Here is a 27,857-nt window from a genome sequence, read left to right as displayed (position 1 = left end):
AAACACACACACACACACACGCACGCACACGCACACGCACACACACACACACACACACCAGCAGCAGAATTAACAATCTTTTGAAGGTGTGTTTTACTTTAACCTGCACTGAAACATCAAATCTTAATCATTAACCTGATTACTACTGTATACTAATTTCACACGCACAATGTAGTAAAGAGTATCGTCAGGATTATTCCATGATCAACACTTACAGATAAGACCGCTGGTGGAATAATTGGCTTGGGCTCAACAAAGGTTATAAAGGTTGTATGTGGTTACAATAATAATATACTATGATATGTTATGTTCCCTTTCTAAGCATATAATTACTGTAGTTATTGTATTACTGCTGAATTTAGTCATTGACTAACTAATTGACGGACTGACTGTGACACACTGGTCACACAGCTACTCTTTATTTATTTATTTTATTTTTTCATTCAGACACTCCCCTCCTCCCGCCCTAGAAACAGTAGCAAGGCTAAATGCCACAGAGGAAGAACTAGCCATATCAACGATGGCCTGAGGCGAGCTGCTGGACCATCACTACTAAATAACTGCCGAACACAGACAGGCCTGGTGTGCCACTATGGGAAACACTGCCTCAGGAGAGAGAGAAGGAAAGGAAGAGCAAAAGATGGGAGGTAGAAGGAGGGAGGAAATATGCTAAAGAGCCAAGGGGGTAATTTGACTGTCTTATGGTATTTAATTCAGCTAAAATGCCCTGAGAGAGAATTAGAGAAGCTGGCTGTACATTTACTGGCAGAGCTTCAGTACCAGAGGTCTGCAGGGAGGTTGACAGTAAAAAAAACAAAAAAAAAACAGGCTTGTCCTCCAATGTCTGCCAAGGTGCTTGCCTTTGTCCTCTATGTATGAATGACTAGAGCAAGAATACTGGTGTGAATTATGCTAAATCAAAGTTGAATGGATGAAAAGAAACATTTAAAAAAACCTTTAGATGTTCCTTTAGTACAGCAGTATGGACAGTCGATTGAAGCAGTTGCAAAGCCAATACTTTAATGAGCTCCATTCCGTCACAATAAAGTCCTTTCTCGAACAGGAGAAAGAATGTCTGCAGTTCAAAATGCCAGCTGTGGCGAGCTCAGTTGTTTGACAATTTTGACCATGGAAGAGAAGAGAGTAGTGTCCACAATGTCTGAGACTGACTGAAAGAGACCTTTAGGGATTCTTTTTCACACAAACATAACATTTGGCAACACCACATTTATAATTTCAGTGATTTAATTCATCATTACTTGAGAAAATGCAACAAATGTGTATTAATTTGAGTTAAATGTACAGAAATGACTCGGCAGGTGACATTAACATCAAGTGAACATCAAATGACCAGCATGAGCTGACACTAACAAGCAATAACCGATTTTAAAAGACTTTTGTTATTAAGACTGTTATTTTTAATGTTGTTTATAGCAGGTGATAAAAACCTGTGTTGTATATATTTAAATTGTTACACTGACAGCCTTTTCATTTAACAGTTTCTGCCTCTAATAAAAAAAGATAGTTAATAAAAGTGTTAATAAATGAAGTTTAGCTTTCCTTTTGATTTACCTTTTCAATTGTATAATAATTTGGATTAAAATGATTTGGTCTACAACAATAGGACATAATGACCTAATTCCTGTACATTTACTGGTATTAAGATATTCAGTGCTTCTGGTCATGAGGCATGGAGAGATTGGAAAGGTGGAGGAGAGAGGTGGTGCTGTCGATCACTGCTGGCAGTTTATCCATCACAGGTTGAATGACCATTACAATGGTTCAAGTGATTCAAAAACTCGCGGCTCAATTCAGCCAATCATCTATATTTCTATTCTGTCAGACTAGTGTCTAATATTTAATTTCTACATATTAAATATGTAATACTTAAGAGTCTTTTAGCTCCCTGTAGCTATCTCCCAATTATAACTAAGTTTAAGGTATTTCTTTAAATGTGTTCACAGTCTGTGCAACATCTCTCATATAGATATACAGTAATTACAGTATTATGTTGCTTGTCTTTATGTGTTCATGTATTGTACACATTCAATGTTAAAGTCTCTGGTGTGTGCACACAACAGGGATCATAAAAAGGCTCTGAGCGTGCTAAACTCAGCCGCAGGAGGCTGGCAGCAGGGCCCAGTTATAGAGGAGGCTGGCATCTATGGTCTCTCAGTCGTACTCAAAGTAAGGGTTTTGAATCGATTCATATAGAAACAAAAATCATGTTTATTTGGAACGCTCTTGGAGGCTCATTTAGCTCGTCCTAAAGTTGTTTTGTGTTCTTAAATTTAAACAAATCTCTTCAAGGTGGCGATTGCAAAGTAAGCATGACCCTTAGGCTGCTTTTACATGATCAGCGGCAAAACCGCTCTGCACTGGCTGTGCCGTAGTTTTCCTATGGAGATAACCGTTGAATGAAGCGGCACAGGTAACAGGTAACCATACGCATATGAAATACACATACAATATAGCTAAATATGAAGTTTTCCTTGAAGGTCAAGTGGCAAACACAACAAACATTCCTTATTAGGATAAAAAATAACCCTTGCTATCACCAAAGAAACGTGATGCTTAGCAGGAAGATAAAAGCATCACCAGCAAAATCAGCAACATCGCCAATGTGGTCCCATCACAGGCCAAATAACAGCCCTGACCTTAATTGGCTTTCGTAGTTGCCGCAAGCCACCGACACGAGGTGCTCATGGGTGAGGTGGGATTTCAGAAAGTGGTTTCTTAGTCCCGTAGTCAGCCAGTTAGTCAAGACAAAAAGATGATGCAACAGAGACTAAAAGGACAAGAAGTAAAAAGTTGCAGAATCTGACTTTTCAGACTATGTCTATGAAAATGGAATGCTAAATGTCACTTGCAACCAATGAGACCAATGAGCACTTTTGGGAGAGTCGAAGCGTTTACAGCAGATGGAAGAGAAAGCCTACCTATGGTAATCATCAGGTCCAAAGGTGAAATGGAAGTGCTGAAGTCTGAAAAGCAGCTGATGAGGACAATCTCCAATTTTTCTATCCAGGGAACCCAGCAATGAGTGGGGAGGTAAGTGTTCCGTTTATTGCTTTGGGGCACTTTTACAGGATGCAGGTCTGCTATAGGGATTGAACTAGCAGCCATTTTGTCATTAGGTGGACTGTGTAACCTTTTCGGCAACAATGGCTATAAGAGAGATAGTAATAGTTAGAAAATAAAAGATACCATGTAGTTAAAATGTCAAGTCCCTACTGTATGCTCTGCTGGGAAGCTCTCATGGTATTCTCATGAAACTGCGGATACTTACTACTGCATCACTGTGTCCTTCCATGATCAATTAATACATGTATTATGTTCTATATCTAACTCATATAAAGCAGTGCACATATTCAGCTTAGTGACGCTGACTTAAATCTAAACACATTTTAGTTTGATTTTCGAAAGATGTGGATTGCAACAACTTGAATTTGTGTTGCTGATAGAGAATAAGTGAGTATGTGAGTATATTTCCAGTTACGCAATTCTTCACCTCAAGACCACGGAGTGAAACTGAAATTCAGACAAAGTTTGAATATTCTGATTAAGAAACCTTTTTGATACTTTTCAATAAAGCACTGTACTAAATTTGTTTGAAATGTAGGATTTTTGTATTTGGTTTGTTAAACTGATGGCATCAAACAATGATGATTGGGACAATGCTAATGCAATCGTCCCAGAGCAGCACCACCAGAAATGAGCCATCTGTGAAAACCGGGTAATAATGAAAAAACAAGAACTTGTTTTCCCACAACACCTACCTTCATTATGTTTTTAACTGAGAAAATAACCTCAAATAGCCAGTAGAAGATTGTGGTTATAAGATAAAAGGTGTGAGCATGTGCAGTTACTGAAGAAGAGCAAGCATGATTACATCTTAGAAGTGTTGGCTCTATGAATGTCAATGACGGCCTCAGTTTCTCGATCCACTATTTTTGATCCAGAATGGAAAATCTGGATCGATTAAATCGATTGCTATATTTTGTACAGACGTTCATGGTCCCCAGAGGATAAATCCTACCGACTATTGAATATATTGAACTATTGACTTTATTTTCTAGCCCCACCATAAGGTTGACATTTAAGTTTTGTTTTGTGAAATGTCTCGACAATATTTGGAAGAATTGTAATGACATTTGATTCATCTATTTAGCTCAAAGGACTACTGCGGCTAAACTGTGTTTATCCCTACACATTAAATACCGTAAGAGCACACAATCAGCTGTGCCTATACCAACACCTGTACGCTATCGGGACCACGGTCACAGCCTATGTTTTCAAAGACTGACTGAGGCCATGCAAGATATATGAGGGTGTGTTGGGTGTGTGGAAGCATGAGTGTGTCCTCCTTATGCCATCAAAGGCTTTTGGTGGGCGCCGCAAGCCTCCACCATTAGCACACAGGGGCAGGAACTGGCTTCCCCTCCAATTATGATTTCCCCACCTCAAAGGACGGTCAGGTGGTCCTTTCTCAATCAGGATGGAAAGAGGAGGAGGAAAGTGGCAGGCTGGAAGGGGAAAGAGGAAGTGAGGCGAGTGCTGCCATTTGTGGAAATAAAAGGGAATTCCTGATGTAGTGTCAGCCATGAATATTGAGTAGGCCTGGACCGGGAAGCTGCACTTGCTTTGGCTGAATAGTTAGTGTGGATGAAATGCTTTCTGGTAGGAGGAACAAATTCTGATTTTCGTTCCAAAAGTAGATATCAAACATAACAAAAAACTGGCTCTTCAACAGGGTCGCTGGCATGAAAATAAAACAGACTTGATCTACACGAGCACAGCATAAAATGAGTCAATACTGTATATTGAAATAGCTATTCATCTTTAAGCCACAAAGCAAACTTTTTATAAATAATACATTCAGAATGGTTCTTTTGTGCCGATACACAAGCTTTTATGGTAATGTAGAGTTGGGGAAGAAATACCTTTTTATGTTGATTTCAAATGTTTGAAATAAAAACTAACCTAAACAACAATAAAGTGTTGGAAATACATTCTTCCTAATCATCGTTCTTCATCCTCATCCTCTCTTCGTTAACCCTCCTCCTCTTCCAACCGATATCCCTACTTCGCGCTCACCTTTCTCTCTCCTGATCCTAATTTTTGCATCATCTTGCTCTTCTGATTCAGGCAGTCTACGTATATTGCAATCTTTCTCTCTCCAACCAGTTCCTTTCCATAATCCGCTGTTTAATCTTCTTCCAATATCACCTTACATCTCCTCTTGCTCGTCTCTCCAATAAGCTACTTGGTGAAGAAGGTGGGGTTACGGCTGTTTTAAAGCTCGTCTGCAGTCTAAAGGTTGAGTGTATGAATTTCTTAAGACCAGAAAAAAGGATCACGCTCTATAATGAGGATATGTTCACACAGAGAGAGGACATGATGGTGTGCATTAACTCCCAATGGCACTAAAGGAAAGGCTATGATGCTGCAGAGTTGGTACCCGGCTAATGCCACCTGATCAGCCATCTGCTGGCTCAGAGGAAAATGAAATAAATCTTTGCATAGCTCATAACTGAGCTGGAGCAGCATTCAGAGGAACAACTTAAGACAGATCATGATCAACAGGAAAATGACAATAGAGTCCCGTACATTGTGACATTACAGAGTTGCAATTTTTATCCCAGAATCTTTCTCTCCACGTGACTTAAACATGTGATCTGCTCATTAGACCTAGATTTACATCATCTTGCACATGTGTGTTTTAGTTCTGTGATTATTACACATCAATTACAATTCAAAAGAAACTGGTACTCAATATCCAACCATGTTGTTCAGGGGCACCTGAATAAAGTTTGCTGAAGCAGACATTAGCTAATCACACTGATCCTATCAAGCCTGGGGATTAAAACTGGCAGCCACACAGTAACAAGCCCACGTCGCCACACTCCTCATTACTCCTTAAGATACGTGCCAAGTGGAAAAAATATAAGAGAGATCTACTTGTTATGAATGAAAGTCAGCTAACTGGTAAATGTTGCTAAAGAAACACACACATTTCACAAAAGCAACTACACAGATGTGAATTTCTACTAGTTTCACCTTTATTGGGTTGGTAGCAACAACAAAACCATAGTCTTTGACAAAATTTCAAAATAAAAAAATAGATACTATGTAATTTAACACACTCTGCCTCCTATTTAAAACATCAGCAGCCTAGTTGATTTAACACAAATGGTATGCCATACCTTTGTCAGAATTTGGCAGATTTTTTTGGCTGTACAGCAGATTTAAAACAAATACACACTTTACATACAGTATACTCATATACAGTATATTGTGTAAAGGTTTAAACATAACTTAATAAATAAATACATATTATTCTTTAATTAATAAAACCTTTTTTTTTACTAAAAGCCCAGATCAATGCACTTCAAAGTAAGATCACTTGTTTGAACAAGATAACAGTTTTGATTTTCTACCACTTCAGTTTGGTCAGTGTAATACAGACACATATAAACAATTTATTTTTTAAATATTCATTCAGTGGCTCTAGGATTTTTGAAAACTTGAGCCAAGACGTGTCACATAACCCGCTACAAAAAAAAAGCCCACCAAAGGAATGCATATTTGTGCAACTTTTGACCAAATACTATAATCTCCACTTGAATGGTATATTCCAACTTGTACATTATATGGTAACAACAGAGCTATTGTTTAGGCTATTACAGAACTTTGCTTTCTTCTGTTTTCTTCATTATATGTTGTTGTGTGTCACCATATTGTGACGGTAATATAGCACTAATTCAGATCCTATACATTTCTTCTACTACCCAACTGCACTATGCTCCAAAGAAGCACCAAAAACACAAGCTATCAAAATAAAAAGAATATCATCGCAAGTCTAGTATTTGACACGGCTATGCTGTGGTTCCCGACTGCTATTCCTCATATATGCCAGGTCATATGGCTATAGAAGGGAATTCACAAGACTTAGACAAATCTGCTGTCTCCTCTTATCTTACAGATATATTGTAGACGTCAGATAGTGAAACATGTACCCATTTGAAGGCAGAAGTCTGAACTATCAGTCACGGAAAACTGAATCCAACGACAATGTACCTTCAGGTGTGTACACGGTCAAAGGGTTCGATGTTCATGTAGCTGGAAAATGATTTTAAAAAAGTGCAGCATGTTTATGTAACAGTAATTACTTCTCAACATCTTCTTTTCACTTTTCCTACAAAATACATCTTTAGGCACGTATACAGAACAATCTGTAATGCATTAAAGCTGCATAAAGCAATATCTTTTACACTGAATCAAACAACTCCTGATTATGTTAAAGGGAGATGAATGCTGATGATCCCGCTAAGAATCAACACCATATACTGCAGCTTTACACAGATTTGGTCATCTTAGTTGTCTGAACCATCAAAACGGGAACATACAGTACAAACCCTGGGCAGCCACTCCCAGCACGTGATTATTTCAAGCTGACTGTAGGCTACCTGCCGAGAGCCAAAGTAAACGAGTGGCTGGTAAAGAAAGTAGAGCATGTAGATAACCCAAAACAGACGTTTTCTGTTGGTGATGTTAGTTTACCAAATCTTTGCTTAAAAACAATATTGTACTTACATTCATCAGAACGGCCAGAAAGACTCTTGAATGGAATGAATATGTAGCTCTATTTTTGCTGGATGTGAAGTAGCAAATTTATTTTCACTAAAATATAAAAAGCTGAAGGCTCAGAGTCTTTCTGTTGTGTCATCCTAGTGTTCAATCACTTAATGCAGCTTTAAAATGAGGAATGAATTACACAGGCTACTGTTCAGCAGCATAGAATGCAGTTACAATATCAAGGAGCTGAATTTGCAGTGTCACTTGGTTTCTAGCATGGACAAATATACACTACAAGCAAGGCCTAAACCACAGATGACACTACTACATGATCAAAGAGGGAAATCCGTATAAGTTCTTGGCTATAGTACGTGGCTGTATTCATGTGAAATGAATTTTGCTTTGACACTGATCCAATGATCAAGGGAATGTACAAGGTAAATTGACTGGAATGACTATACTACAGTGCTGTAGCAAAGGATTAGAGTCATAACCAGTGGCAGTTTTTGGATTGGTTTTAAAAGCCCACATCAGATTGGGGAACAGTCTTCACATTTGACCAAGCTGGAATGGGCACAGTAAAATAACAAAATAACTATAATCTTTTAGCAGAATGGAGTTAACTATCCATCTCCCACAAACAATCCATTAATAATAATAAACACTACAGTCATCTGTTGCAAAGACATCCTGAAAAAAGAAAAGGAAAATTCAACAAGCCCAAATTTACAGTGTGATTCCCAGTAAGAATCGACCCTGTGATAAGTGCACACAAGACATTCAGGCCTGTAGCTTGAGGAGCAGTAACTTTTTTATTAATTATTATTATTTTAAATCAGCAAGTGTAACATAATTGGTACAGCTGAAAGAGACTGGGAGACTGTAATTTAAAAGTAATAAGGGTTGTCCAGCCAATAGTTTAACAAACCTCCACAAGATAAGCAACTATACCCTTAAACGTTTATACAACCAAGCATGTAATCTCAGATCAGTTACGTTTTAACCTTACAGCGACCTCCAAACAGATCAGATCACATTAACCCTGAGACCCTGTCTACCACTTCTAGGAAATAAAACCTACTATCATCTTTAATAAAGATAACTGTGTCACTGATGCAAAGCACCAAAAACCAGCCAACGTGGTTCTGGTTTACACTGCCACTACTATCACTTTTCTTACCTTGAAGGGACTTTTGTGAGTGCGTTAAAAGCTAGAACCAGGAGGTGCAGCTAAAAAAGGAATATCCTCAGCTTAATTAGAGAAATCTGTTTCTAAACTAAACCTTTTACATTATAAATAATAATGTCAATTCATAATTAAATCATGCCGTTTCATTTCTGTTGTTTGTTCACTATCTAGTATACATGGCCCTATACATACAAGCGGGATGTACTATTTATTTGCTGGTTAGAAATGGCTGTCATGAGCGCTCATGCATCAAACTGTTAGCAGAATACTCATAACACAGCCATATCAGGAATGCCACACAAATGGTGGGAATGCTGGCGCTGTTGTGCTATTTCATAAGCGCAAGGGGGGACCTTGGGAAAAAAACTGTGCTGGGTAGTTATCTGCCACGGGCATCAGTGCACTGCTTTCAATATAAAGGCCTCAGTGTCAAATGGTCACATCCTTTGTCTGAATTCTGGAAATAAGGTGCTTTTTAGGAGGGTTGCACCAATCAATTGGTGACCAACCACGATCAGCTAATATTTAAATTAGTAAACAATGAAGCAGCATGTCATCTGTGGAAAATCAGATACAGTTTACACTAAAGTAGTAGGCAATGTGATAAATGTGTAGACAATTTGACTATCTACATTACAGATAGGTTACCATGTTGAGTCAAGTGAAAACTTTATTCATTCTCATTTTGGAGGATTTAACTGTATTTAAATATTATACTATAACCCTTAGTTAAGATAAAACATTTTACAGTCATTGGTCTAATGCTGTGATGTATGTTTTGCTTTACTTCTAAACAGTGCTATATTGGAGTTTTACGGTTTAACATTGCTGTTCATCGTTACATTACGTACCATATTTTGCAGAAGATCCAAGTAAACAACCCTATCCAAATTTCAACCAACAACAATGGTTCCGAACACCTGACCAGTACATCATGTTTACAGACTCAACACAAAATACTTCAGCAGAAATGGACTGTGCACTTTCCTCTAGAAAACAGTCAAGGTTATTCATCAGCAGCATAATGGCTGTCATTGCAACTGTGTGTGTTTGTACAGTTAAAAAGTCAAATATCCATTTACAACCTTTAAAACGAGCAGTATGAGTAGTAGTAAGTGTAGGTTATCTAGTCTTTGCTAATGACAGTCATTGACAGTACGGACACATCGAATAGAAGGTCGATTCAATTCACAACCACTAACAAACTTTAACAGGCATGAAATAGTGTGGTCACATTTGATGTTTGAGGAGATATTTTTTTAGAGTTTAGAGTTTTGTTTTCCCACTATGTCTGACCTGGCTGATGACATACAGTGAGATGTAAAGGCTAAGAAATCCATGGGGAGACTACTGTCTATGGGATCCACAGCCAAGTCACATACCACAGAATAAGCCATCATAGACTGCCGATCTCATTATATCTCTCTGTTTTGACAATGAAAATCATCTTGAAAAGCTTGTAATGCAATAAATTATGGTTTATTGTGACCCAGGCAATGTCACTGGGGTCAGCTGACAGGCTGATGCAACATAAATAGTTTTCTGTTTGGTTAAGCCCTGCCAATGTTACTGAAAGTGAACTAGCAGCTAAGCTTGTTAAGATTTATGTTCCCCATTCGTAGATTCCAGTAGTATCCTCATCCTAAAAAAGTCATCCCTTCAGATTGAGCATGAGTTTGCCCTCTTCCTTGGTTTAGGCTCACCAAAGTCCCTGTCATCGGCCGCACAGTGGCTGAAGGAGCAAATCGTCTGTGAAAGCCTACGCATGCCCAGGCGGAACACACTATTAGAAAGGCTGTAGATGACACAGTTGCAAAAGCTGTTGCTAATGGCCAGCCAGGTCGTGATGAAGGAGAGGGCAGGGCTATCCAGCACATGGGAGCTCTCTAGCAGGAAGTAGATTATGTAGGGCAGCCAAAGCATATAGAAAACGCTGGTGATGCGGAACAGCACCATCGCATATCGCCGATCTGGTCCATGCCCTCCATGATGCCCACCGCCACCCCCCTCCCCAGCCTCCATCTCCTGGCTTGGGAAACGTGCCCGTCGTTCACTGATCTCCCTGTTGTGCTGCTGGCAAATGCGAAAGATATGGTAATAGGTAAAACAAACCACGAGTGCAGCAGGGGCATAGAGCAAACACACCACAAAGCCTGTGAAGAGGGCAGAGGTGGGCCAAGAGTGAGCACACCACTCGAAAATGTCCCCATGATAGCCTGGCTTTCCCCAACCAAAGAAGGAGGGCAAGAAAACCAGGCTAGAGTAGACCCAGATTAGGGTGATGCAGCCTCGTAGCCGGCATGGCGTCACCAGTTGGTTGTAAGACAGTGGTTTAGTTATGGCCAGGTAGCGGTCAACACTGATACAAGCCAAGCAGGCCATTGAAACACTCTTCAGAACCGAGATGACGTAGCTGAAGACCTGACATGTTATGGGCTCCTGGACACCTGCTGGGTAGTGGAGCAGAGACAGGGTGGGGACCAGGCAGCTAAGACCCACCAGCAGGTCAGCATAGGCCATGGTCTGGATGAAGTAGCTGGTGGTGTAGTGGTGTAGCAGAGGGGCACAGTGGAACACAAAGATCACCGTCAGGTTTCCTGCAATAATGAGCACAGTCAGAAGTACAATGACAGCAGTCTCCAGGACGCAAGCCTCTAGGCCTTCGTTCAGTCCCCAGCCCAAGGGACACGAGTGGTTGGCCCTGCCAGTAAAGAAGTCTCCATGACTGCTGTTGGCAGTGAGCACTGGGTCCGTTGTCAGTTCAGACTGGTTCATTGTTCTGGGTGCTATCCAGGTGGGTCAGGTTTGTGGTGTGTCACCCATAAGGCAGCTGGCCTGAAACTGGAGAACTGCCTGCCCCCCACCTGATCTATACCGGGTGTCTGCAGCCTTCTTCAGTTAACAGAGCTCAATACTCTCTGTAACACACTCACTCTCTTTTTCACCTTCCTCTCACATAGCTGGGTCTCAATCAAATGAAGACTGAATGGAGGAAAATCAATACAGCCTCTGGGATGGTAGGACAACCCGTTTAGCTCTCCTTTTCCAATCACTCATGGTTAGTGAAAGTAGTGCGCGGGTTATAGTCAGGAGTAGAGAAAAAAAACAAAACAAAAAAAACTGTATTCCTTCAGTAAACCAGGGTAGCATTAGTGTTGTCACCAGCATCTATCCCAAAGGCAAGATTCCCTGCTGCTTTGCCTGCCAATCTGTGGCTTCAGCTCCTGATCCTAATGAGGGTTGCCACCGGGAGGCTGAGGGCATAAGCTGTCCACACAAGGGCAGAGAGCACAGAAGATGCGGGGGAGGACACCATACGAAGAGGTTAAAACATGAAGCAAAGCACAATGCTCTCCGCTCCCAACAGACCCTCACAGGAGATCAAATACTTAAGCAGCATATGGCACCTATTTCATTCCTAGAGATCAGATGAAATTTATTGAGTGCAGTTACCTTTCAAATATAGATATAGACAAACATTGCTAAGGTGAAAAAAGCTTCTTAGGAGTCCCGCTTCCTCTATACCAAAGTCTGGAAAAAATGATTACATCCATCTCTGCGCATCCACCCTTCAATTAAATCCAAAGTTTCACTGTCCCATTGGTGGTGGTGTGTTTACAATGTAACAGCAGGCTTCCCTTATTTTGGTGGTCCTCTGGTCAGTGTCTGGAGCCCATGCATGCCCAGCTATTGTCTGAATCAAAACACAGACACAGGCTAGAACAACATGGGGATCTCCGCAGGAGATAATGTCACAGCTCTCTCAGCGCACACAGCGCTGGGGGGAAAATGTGTTTACAAGGCATCCCTAGGCAGAATGAGGTAAAACCAAGCGCTTCAAAATGTCTGGATGAGTTTTGCTATTAAAGTGATTTAAAGTTTAAATCCAAATGTGCAAACTTGCCTCTCAGTGTTCTGGACTGCAAGTCGCGAAAGAAAAACAAATGAAAAAGTCCAGTAGCTGATGAAAGTGTTAAATGTAAGACTCCCATGCAGACAGGTGGAAGGACTCTCCTGGAGCAATGAAAGGCCAGCTGAATAGCTCAGCGCTCCTCTCACTTCAACTCCTCAGCAATCCCGTGGCAGACACTTGCAAAGAGGGGTGTGGGGATCAATATACAATCCACCTATTTATCCCATAATTGTGTTACTTGCATTTTTGTTGTGACATTCTGAAGCAATGGCAGAGAAGGCTTAGCACCTTCTCCTCAAGTGCTTCATACAACCATAGATGTTCTAACTTCCTTCGTCCTTTGATGCATGTGCTTTGTTTAATTGTAGAGGTATGGGGTCCTACAACTCCTCTCTCAGTATGTCTGTCGCTATGAACAAAACACTGGCAGCGCAACAAAAGGGAATCCACTCTAGCAGCATAAAGAAAAGACCAAGTCCCAGTCGGAGTCCCAGTTTCAAGCACTGTCCTCTGCAAACGTTCCCTTTTTAATTCCTTTCAAACAGGACAACCCACGTTTTTAATAAATAAATCCTTAGATCCTTGAATACAGAAATAGATGAATGCAATGCATCTGTCAAAAGCAGCAAGTAAAAAGCAAGAAAAAAAGATGACTGCGGTGATGGAAATGAGTTAAATCTGCAGCGAGGGAAGCGAGGGGACGAAGAGTCCCTCAGCCCTGGTGCAGTGAGAAGGAGAGATGCTGTGACTGGCTTACACTTCCCTCCCTCCCTCTCCACACAGTCTCTCTAGCTTGCACACTCAAGCTCTCTCTCTTTCCACACACACATAAACTCAAACACACACACACACAAACCCTCCCTCTTTCTCGCTCCCTCAGCTTCTCGCTCATTGCCTCGCCTCCTCCCATCCCAGCTGCACCTGAGGCTCCCTGCCACATTATTCCGTTTCTCACACTGGCTTTCTCCCAGAGGTAAATTTGGATACATTTCCTATTTACATATTACTTATCTCTCAGAGCCTGTTTTCTATTAACTAAAGCCCCCCCCCTTCACCCCTCCTTTTCTTTCCTTCCCTATTTCAGTCACACTTCTTCCACTCTACTCCATTCTCCATAAATCTACCTAGTGTGTAAAAATACAAATAAAAAGACAGTGACCTTATGATTCACTGTCAGTACTTTAGGGAAAGAAAGACAATGCCTGTTAGTGTCAGTGGTCATCAGCCTCAGCTTGACACTTTCCTAAATCCATTAGTATATAATGCTCATGAATACAGGATGACACTCAACCTCCATAATCCCATTGAACATCTTGGACAGTTGATCCTAGTAAAATGAGTCCTCTCTCTTATCTAGCCAGGCTCCAGGTTCTTTTGGATACTTTATTTATCCTTCATTGAACGAACAGCTTAGCACAGCTATGCCTGCCCCTTAGTTACAGTTGCCCGGCATTTCGGCCAGTTGGGAGCATCCTCTGGCCAGCAGATGATAAAGAGGATCAAGTGACAGCAAATTGGCTAAGCAGAAGTGCGGATGGAAAGAAACTGTCGCACGTCATGGCTGGGCAGGAGAATCTTGCAAAAAAAGGGCAACTTTGCTAACATTATAGTTTTCTTTGTTTTTTAACTACGAGAGCCGGATCGAGGCAACGAGGAGTGGCTGGTGTCAAGTTGGATGGAAAATGGCTACTTTGGAAAACAACACTGCACCTTGCCTCTTCCAGGTGTTTTATGGTAGTTTGATTATTTGGAAGAAAATATGTGTTTGAAAAGAGCAAACATGACAAGCAAAATATAGACATCTGTCAACCTACAAAGTATACTTGTACCGTTTACTGCAGACGGACAAAGGAAAACATGATGCTATTCACCTAGGTGTTTAATTATACAAAACTAAATTGAAGAAAAGCACTTGGTAAAATCGCACAAGAAGTCCCATATCAAACCATCAGAGCAAAACCAAAAGTGTTATCTTAACAACAACAACATCTAAATAATGTGCCTTCCAGAAGAAGAGACATTCACAGACAATGGTAGAACCTAGACCTGAGTGTCTTTGAGGAATATGTAATGCAATGTAAGAAAATGACACAGGAAAAAGTGGCATGCAGCCAATCCAATTCTGTAACACAACTGTTTATGGCAGAGCATTCAATCCAATGAAAAAGCCTTACACAGGCTCATTGACTTTTAATATGGAGGCAGTGGTCGATAATGTGTAATAATCTGCTCAGGGACTACGGATGAAAATGAGCTCATTAGCCAACTCTGGCATATTTACATCAAGGTGGAAACTGAAATGTTGATTAATGTGCACTGTCCCTGGTAAATAAATACATCTGCAGTGTAGGTAACCTAGCTATAAAGGGACATTTGAATTTATTTATTAATAAACTCAATATATGATACTCAAACTTTAGATAATATCATAGAAAAATAATATAAATATGCATAGATTAACATCAATAAACATAAGTATCATGTTCGTGTTGTATCACTCTCTAGTTGTAGAATAAAGTCATAATTTTGCTGTGTGTCAATTAGCAGATGAATAAGTATTGCTTCACATAACTGAATATGTAAATATAATGATTACTATATTGGCAAGTCTTTCCTGACTCGGTTCAACATCTTGAAAAATCTAATTAAAATCACTGTTGAGACAGTGATTATAAAAATCTACTAAAAAGATACTTGGAGTTCAAAGTAGTGAGCCAGTGAAACTGTACAACACAAACAACACAACATGTGTAAGATGACAGAACTGTGTTGTTAAAGGTATTATTAAACTTGAGGTTTAATGTCCGTTAACTAACCTCACGAGGTCAAAATGAGAGACCATTCATCTTAAGTGAAGTGGAATATCCATAATAATCAGGTTTAATACAGTGCTTTTCATACAATGTGATTGTGAATTGGAGTGCGAGATAATCTGCCATGCAGAAGGACGGCTATTTAATTGTCATGGAGACCAGATATTCTTCAGCACCTATGTTGGTTAATTTGGTCATTCAAGAGAAAACAGTGTGATGGAAAAACAGAGAGAGGGGTCAGAAAGAAAAGAAAACTAAAAATAAAGAGAGACAAAGTGAAGACAAAAACAAAAGTTGATGTAGACAGTTCTGCTGGCACTATGGAAGGAGCCAGTCAATGGAGATCTCTCAGCACAGTGTTCTTTACCTTTGGAGGTGGACACTGATGAAAAACACGACCAGAAGGCCACCGTTAATAATTCATTTTGCTCCAAAACAAAGCCAGCGGGGCCACTTGGAAACAAAGGTGGAGGCTGATTCACCTTTCACTGCTTCCCAGCATCCCACCCTTCTCCACCCCTGGGCTCCTGCTGATTCCAGTCAACAGCAATATGTTGGCATAAGCAGGGAGTTTACTACATTATAGGTGCTATCCTCAGCCACATGCAGTACAGAAAGTAAGGAAGGAGGTAGGGGGCCTCACCATCTTCTTCAAGGACATTTTACCAGGACAATGCGAGTAACTAATTCAGGGAGTAAAGTTTATATATGCAGCACATTTCTCGAGCACGCATCGCATGAAAACATCAATCCAAGGCCAGCAAATAAGCTTTCAGATGCTGTTTAAATAAGTCAGAAAGGTTATTACCGAACGTGGTAGCAATGTTAACACTAACGGTAGTCAGTCTTGGTCTTGAATGTTGACCAAGGGACAGCCAGTATTGTAAGACCTATGTTCAGATGATATTATAAGGTCAATTCTGCACAAGACCTACACAGCTTCCTGGATTGAAAACAATGCTACTTCAAGACAAACAGGCACAGCACAGTTGTTGATAACGACGCCTATTATAAATATGCAGATATGTGGAATAATGGAGAAGTGAAGCAGCTAGCTTCCCTCCAGTCAGAGATATTATATCATGAGTCATTGTTCAATGGTCCAAATGACCAGCGGATCTATATTGTCACACAAATGGTCATTTACATGCAACCGCTTGTGAGATGTTTGCCAAACTGTGTCTGAAGTCTCTCTAATATTTAGGGGAGGTCCAGATTTATTTTAAGGCAAACTAAATTGCCCTGGCCCAAAGCTCGTCTTGGTAGAAGAAGTCGCCTCTCGGTACTTGGATCATGCTTGGCCATTTGGTGATTGCAAAATGTCACCTTGCTATATGTGCCTTAGTGGCCATTTTATTTTTATTTTTTTATTGCGAAGATAATACAGTAGGGCAGTGGGTTTCAACCTTTCTGTGGCACACCAAAGACCAAGCCAAAATCTGAAGGCACACCTGTATTCATATCTGGGCAAAATACCCTCTATAACAGTGTTTCTCAAACAGGATTGTGAATGCGCAAGGCATGAAAAAAACAAAAATCTGTGAGAGAAACTATTAGTTTATCTCCACTACCAAGGAAGCCCCCTCTCTGATTTTACTCTGCAACTTACAATTGTTTGACAGTATTTTTGAATGTATTTCTAGTTTCTTGTTTCTTGTATTAATGTAGGTGCTTCAGCTTTCTTCATTTACAAATTATTGTTGGTTGGTTATCAAGGAAATTCATGTCATTTGATATGAATGAAGGATATAACCTAAATATAACGGCTTCTGTAGCTCCAATCTCTTGTTGAAGGTTTGGTTTACTGCCTGGATACAAACATTCAGCGAGCACCATCAACGGACCAACACTAAACCAGCTTAGCAGGCACCAGCCAGTATTTATATTTATCAACAGTGGGCCAATCTTTGTCTAGATTCAGTTCCCAGGTGAAAGGTTCAATGTGTAATTCCGAGCCACCAAAGAAATATGGAGCAGTATTTCACTACTGGGTCCATACAATCTAAATTCATTGATAATCAAAACCATTATTAAAAAAGTCAACTACTTAACAAAGTATGTTGTACCTGTTTATAGTAGTTTATCATATTTATTGTATTCTAAGTTTTAGAGTATTATAGTGTATTCTTTATATTGTGTATTGTATTCTACAGCTATACATCTCTCTCTTCTAGTGTTGATAAATGTACTGTGTATTTCTTCACTTCTGTGTCAGTCAGTCAGTCAGGTCGGTCTAATGAACAGACTGCTGAAACTCTGAGAGCTCGGTCTAAATATCACTGCTATCTTATAATCTTTACGTGGGACTTAGATATCTGTGTGTTTACTGTGGCACTGGGAGCTGTACGGTCTGTGTAACGTTACGTTTTGATAAGTTTGTATGTTGGCTTAGGTTCGGGGTTTTGTCCTCTGCATGGACATATTAATGCTTCCTGGGAGGAGAGCGTGCATCCGCTCCGGCAGCTCGGACACGGCTAGCGAATATTCCAGCACCGGGAGTAACAGCGGGCTGGATCTAACCTGTGTAACAGCAGCAACAGAAAGTTTGACGATCTGGCAGGGAGTCGGCTAAATCAGTGCTATTTGCTCACTGCTAACAGAAGATCTGTCTGTCTCCCGTCTCTCTTGCACGCTCTACTCCTGGCAGCAGTGGGAACGAGGCGAGGCTGCAAGTCGTTTTCTCATTTCTGCCACTTTGGATTAAACTAAAACAAACTATCAGCATGGATCATGGATGTAATGTTGACAAGCCCCAAGTCTGCATGAGTCAGATAGCTCTACTTCTCCTCCCTCTGTACTGAGTGCAGACTGGCGCCTCTAGAGGAACAAGTGGTATTACAAGAGTGGACGGGTCGGCACTGTCAGTTAGACTGTTTATTTCAGTGGATATCTCTGCAACACAACACATAGACGTCTTTTGACATAATGTCAACAATGTTATCTCTTCACATTGTGTCGATGCTAGTTCATTGTTTTAATGTTTTACGTAAAAATTCTGGCTTATCTAAAGGCCCTGTCACACATATCCGTATGGCAGAAACGTATGCTGGCGTATATGAACATTTGTCAGAGTCCAAATACGTCCAACTTCTCATCGGATCTGAAAAGTGAACGTATACAGATACGCATGTCTAACCTATTGATAGCGCATCACTTACTTGTACAAAATGTATCAGACGAATAATCAACAAATGCATAACGTATACAAAAATATGGCGTATACAAAATATCGGCAACACGCTGGTTAACGTTGATATAAGGTAAGGTATAAGTAGTATTCGTTAAGAGCAGGCGGTGTTACGCTGGTGTACGTTGAAATAAGGTAAGGTATAAGTATTATTCGTTAAGAGCTCACTGTGTTACGCTGGGGTGCGTTGTTGAACGCTGATGTTTTGAGCATGTTCAAAATTACCGGACGTACCCAATGTGTGCTTCATAAGATATGCAGACGTTACACATAAGTTACGTTACGTTACGTTAGACATACGTGAATACGGAATACATACGTAATACAGTACGTGAATACCTACCTACGTGTTTCTACAGTACAGCTAGCGTTTTGGGAGCTTATTGGGGTTTGAATATAGTATATAGGTTCCCTGTGAGTAGCTCATCCTCACCTCTTCACAGCACGTCTTGATAAATACATCAACCCATCATAAACCATCATCAGAGAGCATGGAGGATGCTGAGAGGCTGCGACAAGAGTACATTCTGTTCTCCAGCATCAGCATGACGTGAACCAAATGGCACTTTTCCAGCTGCGTTGGCCAGACGCTCTGATACGTTTTATATAAGTAAGTGATACGCTATCAATAGGTTAGATATACGAATAATAATTTGTTATGTATTCGTTATGTATACGTCAGCTACAACACCGCTGTGGAAAAGTTGGACTCTGACAAATTTTGAGCTACTTTTCATAAACGCCGGCATGTTTCTGTCATACAGAACTGTGTGACAGGACCGTATGTCTGGCGTGTTCGGCGTATCGTCTGCGTCCTTCGAACGATCACAACTTACCCTTAATTTATATCAACGTATTGCCGATATTTCGTATGAGCCGGCATACGTTTCTACCATATGGATATGTGTGACAGGACCTTTACACATTGAACCTTTAAGGGCACTAAAGAAAAATAATCTGAATCCCTGACAACAGTAGTAGTTGCATGGTAGCATGCGTTACTTGCCTGTCATAAAAACCGCATTAGAAATTGAGTAAATTCATAGATTGACAAAAATGAAATCTTGATAATGTAACAATTAAAGCAATCAATGCAGTGAAATCACAGACTGCTGTGCGACCTTCTCTCGCTTGGCTCTTTGGTATACTCGAGTATAAAGCATCACAGACGATCGTGAATAAAAAGAGTACTGTGCACACTGTAGTGCTCACTTTTTTGTTTTTCAAAATGTTGTATTCACCTCTCTTGTGGACGGCCAAAGAAAAGTTAGTAAGGTAGCTACATACATGTGTAAAATTATGAAAATAAAAAGCAGATTATGATTGTTTTAGACAGTAATGGTTGGGAGGGCACATTCTGTTACTGGTTAATATAACAGAGAAGATGTATGAAGCAGACAGTGGGAAGGAAAACATGTCAAATGTAAAGATAGGAGCTAGCTCACAGCATGTGGAAAACAAAGTAACAGCTATTATAATCACATTTCACATGACGACAATTTATGTTGAACACCCTTAACAGAAATATTTGTATTTATTTTTTACCTCCAGCACAATGTCACCATGTATACTGCAGTTATAATAGTAAAGAAGAGCTAAAGGTCAAAGAGTGACAGGATGCCTACTTATATCACCATCTATCATCTTCATCTTACCTCACACCACATGGCAGTGAAGACCCATCTGAGAGCTCAGGTTGAGATACTTATATTCATTATTCTGTAGCACCTATTGTCCTTGCACCATGTAGGTCAGGATGTAACGTGCATCTCTTAGTCATCTGTAAAGGCTGAATGTAAACAATAAGGCTTTGTACCTTTACTTAAAATGGTTGTTTTTTTGTTATTTGTTATTTGTTGTATAACATGGCTGCATTTGGCATTTGCAGTTTTAACACAACTAACACATAGGCAATACATTCCTCAGAGAAACATGAACTGCTTAGTCCGTTAGTGGATGTTGGTCCCCAACCACCGGTCCGCGGTAAGGTTTTATTTTGAAAAATCACCGGACACAGACACAGTTAACACAGTTGTCTGTGTCTCTTGACACAGGTCAAGACGCTCGCCTGTCACGTGATACTTTACTTAAAAAAATTCTTGCGTGAAACCGGTCCGTGGCATAAAAAAGGTTGGGGACCGCTGCGTTAGTGGATGTTGCTCTGTATTATGAATGTGTCACTACTGTCTGTTCAGGGGTATGCAATACTATTTTATTGATTATCCTAAAACTCTCTTATTTAAGCTTTTTTCTTGTTTAAACTGCAAATAAATCATATCAAATTTAAACCCTTTCTGGACAATCCTGTCTAAAATGTACTCGACAACTTGAAGAAAATGATAATGATGTACATTTATTGAATTAGAAGACACAAGCAAGTGTGAATCTGTAGTGATGAAGAGGAATAAGCAGACCACTACTCTAGCTGTGAGGTTACAGTCAGTATGAGGACTTAGACAAGGAAGTGTTGTGACCAGAGAAGACGCTGTAGGCAGGATCTCCCTAATCCGAGCTGCCATATCAGTGTCAGCATGGCTACGAGGCTATGCTAATACACTCACACATTGTAGATACACACACTGTTGTATGGCAGCACAGTTAAAGCTACAACAAACACCTTTACTTATTACATTATTTTATCACACATTAGGCATGGCATGTTAAAGAAATTCTACATAAATGAAAAGCTTACACTCCCGCTATAAATCAGAATCAGTCAGAAATCCCATTTTATACTTTTCACTTGATCATTTGTTTAGATAAATCACAAATGATTAGACTATAGAAATGAGAGATACAATTTTAAATTTTCTTTTCAAGATGTACATCCTTAAGTTTGGGAAAACAGACAGTGTTTCCTTTTGTGGTGCCTACTGGGTTCCTACTGCGGGTATAAGAAAGGGAGCTGGAGGGCTGCATTGTAGAGACACTGGTTGGAGGGGTGCTGAGAATAGACCTACAGTATAATGTAAGGAGGGGAGAATGGGAGCGGTGTTGCTTGGCTGTGTCATGGCCATGCAGTGCAGCTGGTCCCTACAGATACTATGAAGCAGATGGGCTAGTGGGAGTGTGTGTGTGTGTGTGTGTGTGTGTGTGTGTGTGTGTGTGTGTGTGTGTGTGTGTGTGTGTGTGTGTGTGTGTGTGTGTGTGTGTGTGTGTGTGTGTGTGTGTGTGTTTGAGACAGATGCGTGTGAGAGGCTCTGATTGACAAGACTTTAGACCCTCAAGGGGATCTTTTTCCATCCATGAATGAATGATGGGAGACCTCAAACTAGTGGCAGGGCACACAACTAAGCTAAAGGAATTATGCTTATGTATGTACACAAAATGTATATCTGTGCATACATACTGTATTTTCAGTATGAAACCCTGGAGAAAACCCTGAATCTCTAAAATGACAATGTTTGAAAACCTAAGAAAACCAACAAAGTGTTGAGCTTAGATCACATTGCATGTTTTTTGGACTACACTAAGATTTCTGGGGCCCGCGAGGTCTGATAGAGGTGCAAACATCAACAAAGTTAGAGTTGTGTCCTTCAATAGCAATGCATGTCAATGTATATATACACACAGCACAATTGTGCACCTACAGTGAAAATCATTAAACAGTAATCCCAATAATGCATTAGAAAAGAAGCACTATCACTACTGCTTGGGAATTGTATTAAGAAAAATACATGGTTTTGTGTGCTGTTTTCAGTTGAGACAATATGATTTGACTGTAATCGATAAAGAAACAAGACCTCTTCTATCGATATAATGTTGAGAACGGCCCCTGCGATTACCAATATGCTTTGTGATCTCATACTTAACACCAAACATCTCTCCAGCTCACTAGACAGGAGAACTTTCAAACTATTCCTTGCATGTGTACACATACTGCGGTTGCCAGAAGGTTGAAATAGTACACAGTGAAATCTGGGAGTATGTATAAATACTGTGAGTAGCTGACCACCTACCTAGTTTCCAATTATTCAAATATCAAGTACTTAATGAACTAAGGCAGAAGTTAAGAGACAAAGACGAAAGGAAAGACAGAATTGTCATGGAGACAACTTCAAGCCCAGAGAAGTCCATAGACCCTCACAGTTACCATGGCAGCCTATCTTATGTACATTACTCCATGTATCTGTATGTGGGTTATCAGGCGTGGGTGCAGTGTTATTCCAGCCTGGCTGCATGGCTGATGCTACCTTTGATTGTACATCGACGTTAAATGTCATCGCTAAGCTGGCGCCTGGCCTCAATATGATTCAACATCCAAATGTAAAGCACCTCACAGCCCTGGTCTAATGTGCACCTAGATTTCATTACATGCTTTGTAAAGAATTAAACTGAGCTGGTTCTGGTCATGGGTGGGAATTTTAATAAAGATCAGAAAAGAAATGGAATGTGTCCAAGTAACCAATAAGATGAAGGACAGGTGTTGGGGCTATTGCAGAATTAGTAGAATCAATATTTATACAATATATAAGAAAGCAATTGCTAATTATAAGTACAAATTGTCTTATCCCACTCACTGGTATACATGTGTTAAGCCAGGGAGTAAAGGGTTGGAAATCGTACAAAAGCACTAAACAGAAAAGTTAAAAAGAATAAGATCCCTTCACAAAACAATCTCTTGGGAAGACCTTCAGTTTCATACAGTGTACGGCTCTTCACGGCCTGCTGTGGTGAAACTGCTTTTCCAGGCTTCTGATGACAGCCATCGAACCTGTGGAGAGATGCTGACCTCCGTTTACACACTGGCTGTGCTGCGAGTGGGATTGGTCTTTGGAAAAGAAGGCATGGAAATAGCTGGCTGAGCATTTCTTTTAGCTGTGGGTTCAAGCGAGGCAGCACACCTTGGGCTTGTTCGGCTCTAGGGGGACGAAAAGGCTGTTCAAATGTCACTAGCAACCCCCTGACCCTGACCCCAAACACAGTGCTGCACCAGCCGAGAAAGAAGTTATTTGTGAATGTCTCAGATGCCCTAAGGCCATGGTGTGTGCATGTGTGTGTGTGTGACAGAGTGTGTATCTGTGACTGTGTGTGATGACTGTAAATGAGAGCAGTACAACACTGAACATGACATTTGCGATCTATGATATCAAGCTAGCCGGCCACGGGCCACGTGCTGCTAAATGCTATGAGAGTTAGTCTAACGCAGTGGTTATCACTTTGGGAACGGACTCCTCAAGGAGGTGACAAGATCACTTTGGAAGCCCACCAGGCCTTTTAAAAAGGTGGACCAGCTATTGCCGTGTGACAAGCCGCTCCTCCGAGTTCTTGCAGCACAGCACTGTACATTTGTAGTTGTAGTAGACAAACACTGACCACAACATATTTTTCAGGCAGCACAAAAAAAAAAAAAAAAAGAATGTTCACACTGTAATTTGCAAATGACTAGATAACATTTCTGTGTTTAAACTATATAATCATTTGCATTGAGTGACAGAAAATGAGATGTTATCTGAATTCCATTTTAAATCACATACAGTACATATAGGGCTGCAAAAAAAAAAAAACATTCAAGGTGCTTCTCTGAAAATGGCATTTCATGCAGTCAAAAAAGCTCAAATTGATTTCATAAGAAATGCTGCAATCCTTTTTCTATTTTCTATCTAAAGTATGTTTTTGCTGTGTTACTAACATGGGCCTGCTGTAGTAAAGTATATTGAAGACGTGAACAGGATTCAGTCTTACAGGTGAAATATAGAAGATTGAAGGACATTTTATTCAGGGTGTCTGATAGTTTCATTAAAATAAACCTCTGACTTTTTAAGACCTTTAAGATGATGATGATGCAGGTCCAGTACTAGAAGCCACACATGGTTTACCACCCGTTGGCTGAGGGTCACTAGCATAACACCTGAACAGCACAGATTTACGATACTGATACCCTTCCATAAGGACGACGGTCCAATTACTTAAAATTCAATCAGCATTAACGTCGTCACTGAGGCCAGACAACACACATTAATAAGCTCCACATCGCCCGCGCAGTTGCTGTCATTTGCCTCTCTTCTCCCTTTCCCTCCCTCTTCCATCTTCCCCTAGTTCTATTCATTTGGTGCAGCTATTAATAGCCCAGCCACCCGCCTATCAATACCATCACTACTCCAGCAAGACAGAGGATGTGGGCATGGCCCAAGCCCAGGCAGTGGAATGAGAATAAATGAGCTGAACTACAGAAGCTCGGTCTTATGTAAGGAGAGAGAAAGAGGCTCGTAAGACAACTAGATACTATGGGAAGGAGAAGGAAGGATGGAGGGAGCAAGGTAGAGAAATGGGACATAAAGAGCAAAAGAAATATTGCCCCAATTTAATAGATAAAGATGGAAACTGAAAGATTGAGAAAGACAAAGACAGAAATTTACACAGTAGGTCAAAGACAACTAAAAATATGTGACTTTGTTAAGAGAAATCTGCCAGCTCTCTTGACGTTTACACACATTCCTTTTTCTCCAGTTCCCCCCTCGGTGACTACAACCTCATATTTATGAGTCCACATTCCTCCCTCTTTCCATTTTTCTTCTTTCCATCTACCCCCCTCACTCTCTGCTTATTGATCGAGGCAGGTAGTTTCAACCGCTTCTGTGCGGCAAAGAGAAAGACTATTGCATTATACATAAAAGCAAGGATCTCTGTCTGCTTTGCGTGTTTATATCACCTCCTCCCTCTGCGGCTGCCGTCTGGTCCAGTGGGGCTTTGTCACTCTACCTGCTGGTTTACAAATCTCTTGCTCGGACAACTGCTCCATCACATTTGGAAACTATAGTTTGACTAGTATTGATAACTTTAGAAAACTAGCATGGGAATGGCAACTTTAGCTGAAAACACTAAACAGATGATTACAGATAACATGAAACTAAAATGTTAATGTATTTGTGTTATCTTTATTATAAATCATGCAATCCCTTATGTAACCAACTCAAGGAGACCCCATAGGGCAAAAATACATAAAGCTGTAATCTCATAATAACTCATAATCACCAGCAGTGTCTTTATATGACTAATACTCCCACAGTTTAACTTAATTTACTTATTTGAAATTGTGTAACAATAAAAGGTAATAACTGTTTAATAGCTTGCTACCTGATAAAATGTGACTATGACCTAACTACTGGGTGCAAATAAAATATTGGCGATGACAATTTGGGTGCATGTGCTACTCATTTTGGATGACATGTTTACTGTTACTTAGAATTTTCTTTGTAAATGGTAAACTCCCCATGGGTCCATGAAGCATGATGCAGGATGACAAGGTGCAAACACTGTCTGATCAATGAGGTACCTGCCAGTTAATATGACTTCATACTTGCAGCTCTCAGTTCATTCAGTAAACATGAACTGGAAAATAACTAAAAGGCAACAATTAATCTTTTTGTTCACTTGGTCTTAACCAAATAAAAACAAAATACAGGTTTCAAAGCGGTCAAAGTGGTTAAAAAGGTGTGAAAGTGGTCTTTGTCAGTAGCAGATCCAAATCTAATTGTCAGGCGGTGTCTGTGCACCAGAGTTTGATGTGCACCTGTATATCAGCATTTTCACGACCTTATACTCAACAGACCAAACAGTCAAACTTAAAGTGCATCAGGGACAGTAGGTTATATGGGAACACAGCCAACAGTTAAATACTTTGAATTATTGCAAGCTCTCCTGGAGGCCACAGGGGCAACATGAGCTGCATTAGTCCTGAGACAGCGCATTTAAATGTCAAAGCTAAATGAGATTGTTCTCTATGGCAGTGGTCCCCAACCACCGGTCCGCGGACCGGCAGTGGTCCCGAACCACCGGTCCGCGGACCGGTACCGGTATCAGTCACGTGATACTTTACTTTAAAAAAATTAAGCCCACAAGCAACAATGAGTGGAAAACAAACATCTTTAAAGAGCTTTTTTGGAAAAGGGAAAAGACCCAATGAGGAGGCATTTAAAAGACAACATCAGGAGTCACTTAAAATACGTGTTTATCGCTACAGGTGATTCTCATGCGCCGCTCTGCAGAATATACAGGCTCGCACATGAGGCAATGAAGCCTTCATAACGGCGGCACCCGGCGTTAAAAGACAAGCCCTTGGAGTTTTTTGAAAGAAAGAAACATGAACAAGAAGGACATAAACAATTACTGATGGCACCACATCAACACATGCGAGTGCACTGAGAGCGTCATACTTAGTGACTAACCGTGTCGCTAAGAGAAGAAACCGTTTACTATTGGTGAAGAATGTATATACAAGCTCAGGACTCCCACTAATTCAGCGTAATGGTGAGTTTTTTATGCACTTTATATTAGTTTTTATGCTGGCCGTATCATTTTATTTAGTCATATTTATCCCCCCCACACTTTGAAGGCCGGTCCGTGAAGATATTTTCTTACATGAAACCGGCCCGTGCCGCATAAAAGGTTGTGGACCGCTGCTCTACGGCACACACAAGAAGAAGAAGAGATTTCTTACTTTATTTTCATCAAAGTGACATAGAAATAGAATGAGAGTAGAACTGACACGGATCTCTTTCCTGTGGTCATTTGACTCGTTCAAAAGAAAATGCCCGATTGTCAGTCGTTATGGTGACAAAACATGTCAATGGGGCCGTAAAGTGTGTCACACTCACTACTTTGAGAAGCTGATGTTTTCCTGAAAGCGACATCGTACTAATCCACTGCTCGTTTGGTCGTTAGTGTAAAACCTCCCCTCAGTGAGTCTGCGACTTGCCTCGAGTCGGTTTGTATTGAAGTCAGCACAACACTGTTCTTTGCAATGGCAACGGTACACCATCCTGCTATGTTGATTTGAACGGGACTGTCCATTCTACTTACATCATATTTCTATGTTGACATGTTGGGCGGCAGCAGGGACTTGGCTTGGGAACCGGAGGGTCACTGGTTCAAGTCCCTGAACGAACTAAGCATTGAGAGGTACCAGTTCACTTCCTGGGCACTGCCGAGGTGCCCTTGAGCAAGGCACCGGAACCCCACACTGCTCCCCGGGCACTGATAATAGCTGCTGCTAGTACTAGGATGGGTTAAATGCTGAGTCTAAATGTCCGTGCTCTGCTCATGTGTGTTACCATTAAAAGAGGATTCAAAATCCTCAATTTCCAAGTCTGTTATATCGTAACCATTAACATCGCTCATCTGGTTTCCACAGCTAATGTTGAGACAAGAAATTCAGCGGAAACCAATAACAGCCTG

At 40.6% G+C, this 27,857-nt stretch overlaps 2 protein-coding genes across 2 annotated transcripts in view; both read right to left on the bottom strand.

The window, feature by feature from the left end:
* rabgap1l (RAB GTPase activating protein 1-like) overlaps positions 1 to 27,857 on the bottom strand; it is a 120,491-nt gene that overhangs the window by 63,348 nt on the left and 29,286 nt on the right.
* gpr52 (G protein-coupled receptor 52) lies at positions 6,041 to 13,375 on the bottom strand. The gene has a single exon (XM_029429378.1). It carries the CDS (start codon positions 11,540 to 11,542, stop codon positions 10,427 to 10,429), a length of 1,116 nt encoding a protein of 371 aa, XP_029285238.1. The 5' UTR covers positions 11,543 to 13,375; the 3' UTR covers positions 6,041 to 10,426.

This window comes from Cottoperca gobio, chromosome 4 (assembly GCF_900634415.1).
Source record: "Cottoperca gobio chromosome 4, fCotGob3.1, whole genome shotgun sequence".
NCBI classification, from domain to species: domain Eukaryota; kingdom Metazoa; phylum Chordata; class Actinopteri; order Perciformes; family Bovichtidae; genus Cottoperca; species Cottoperca gobio.
This window is presented reverse-complemented; position numbering and strand designations above follow the sequence as displayed.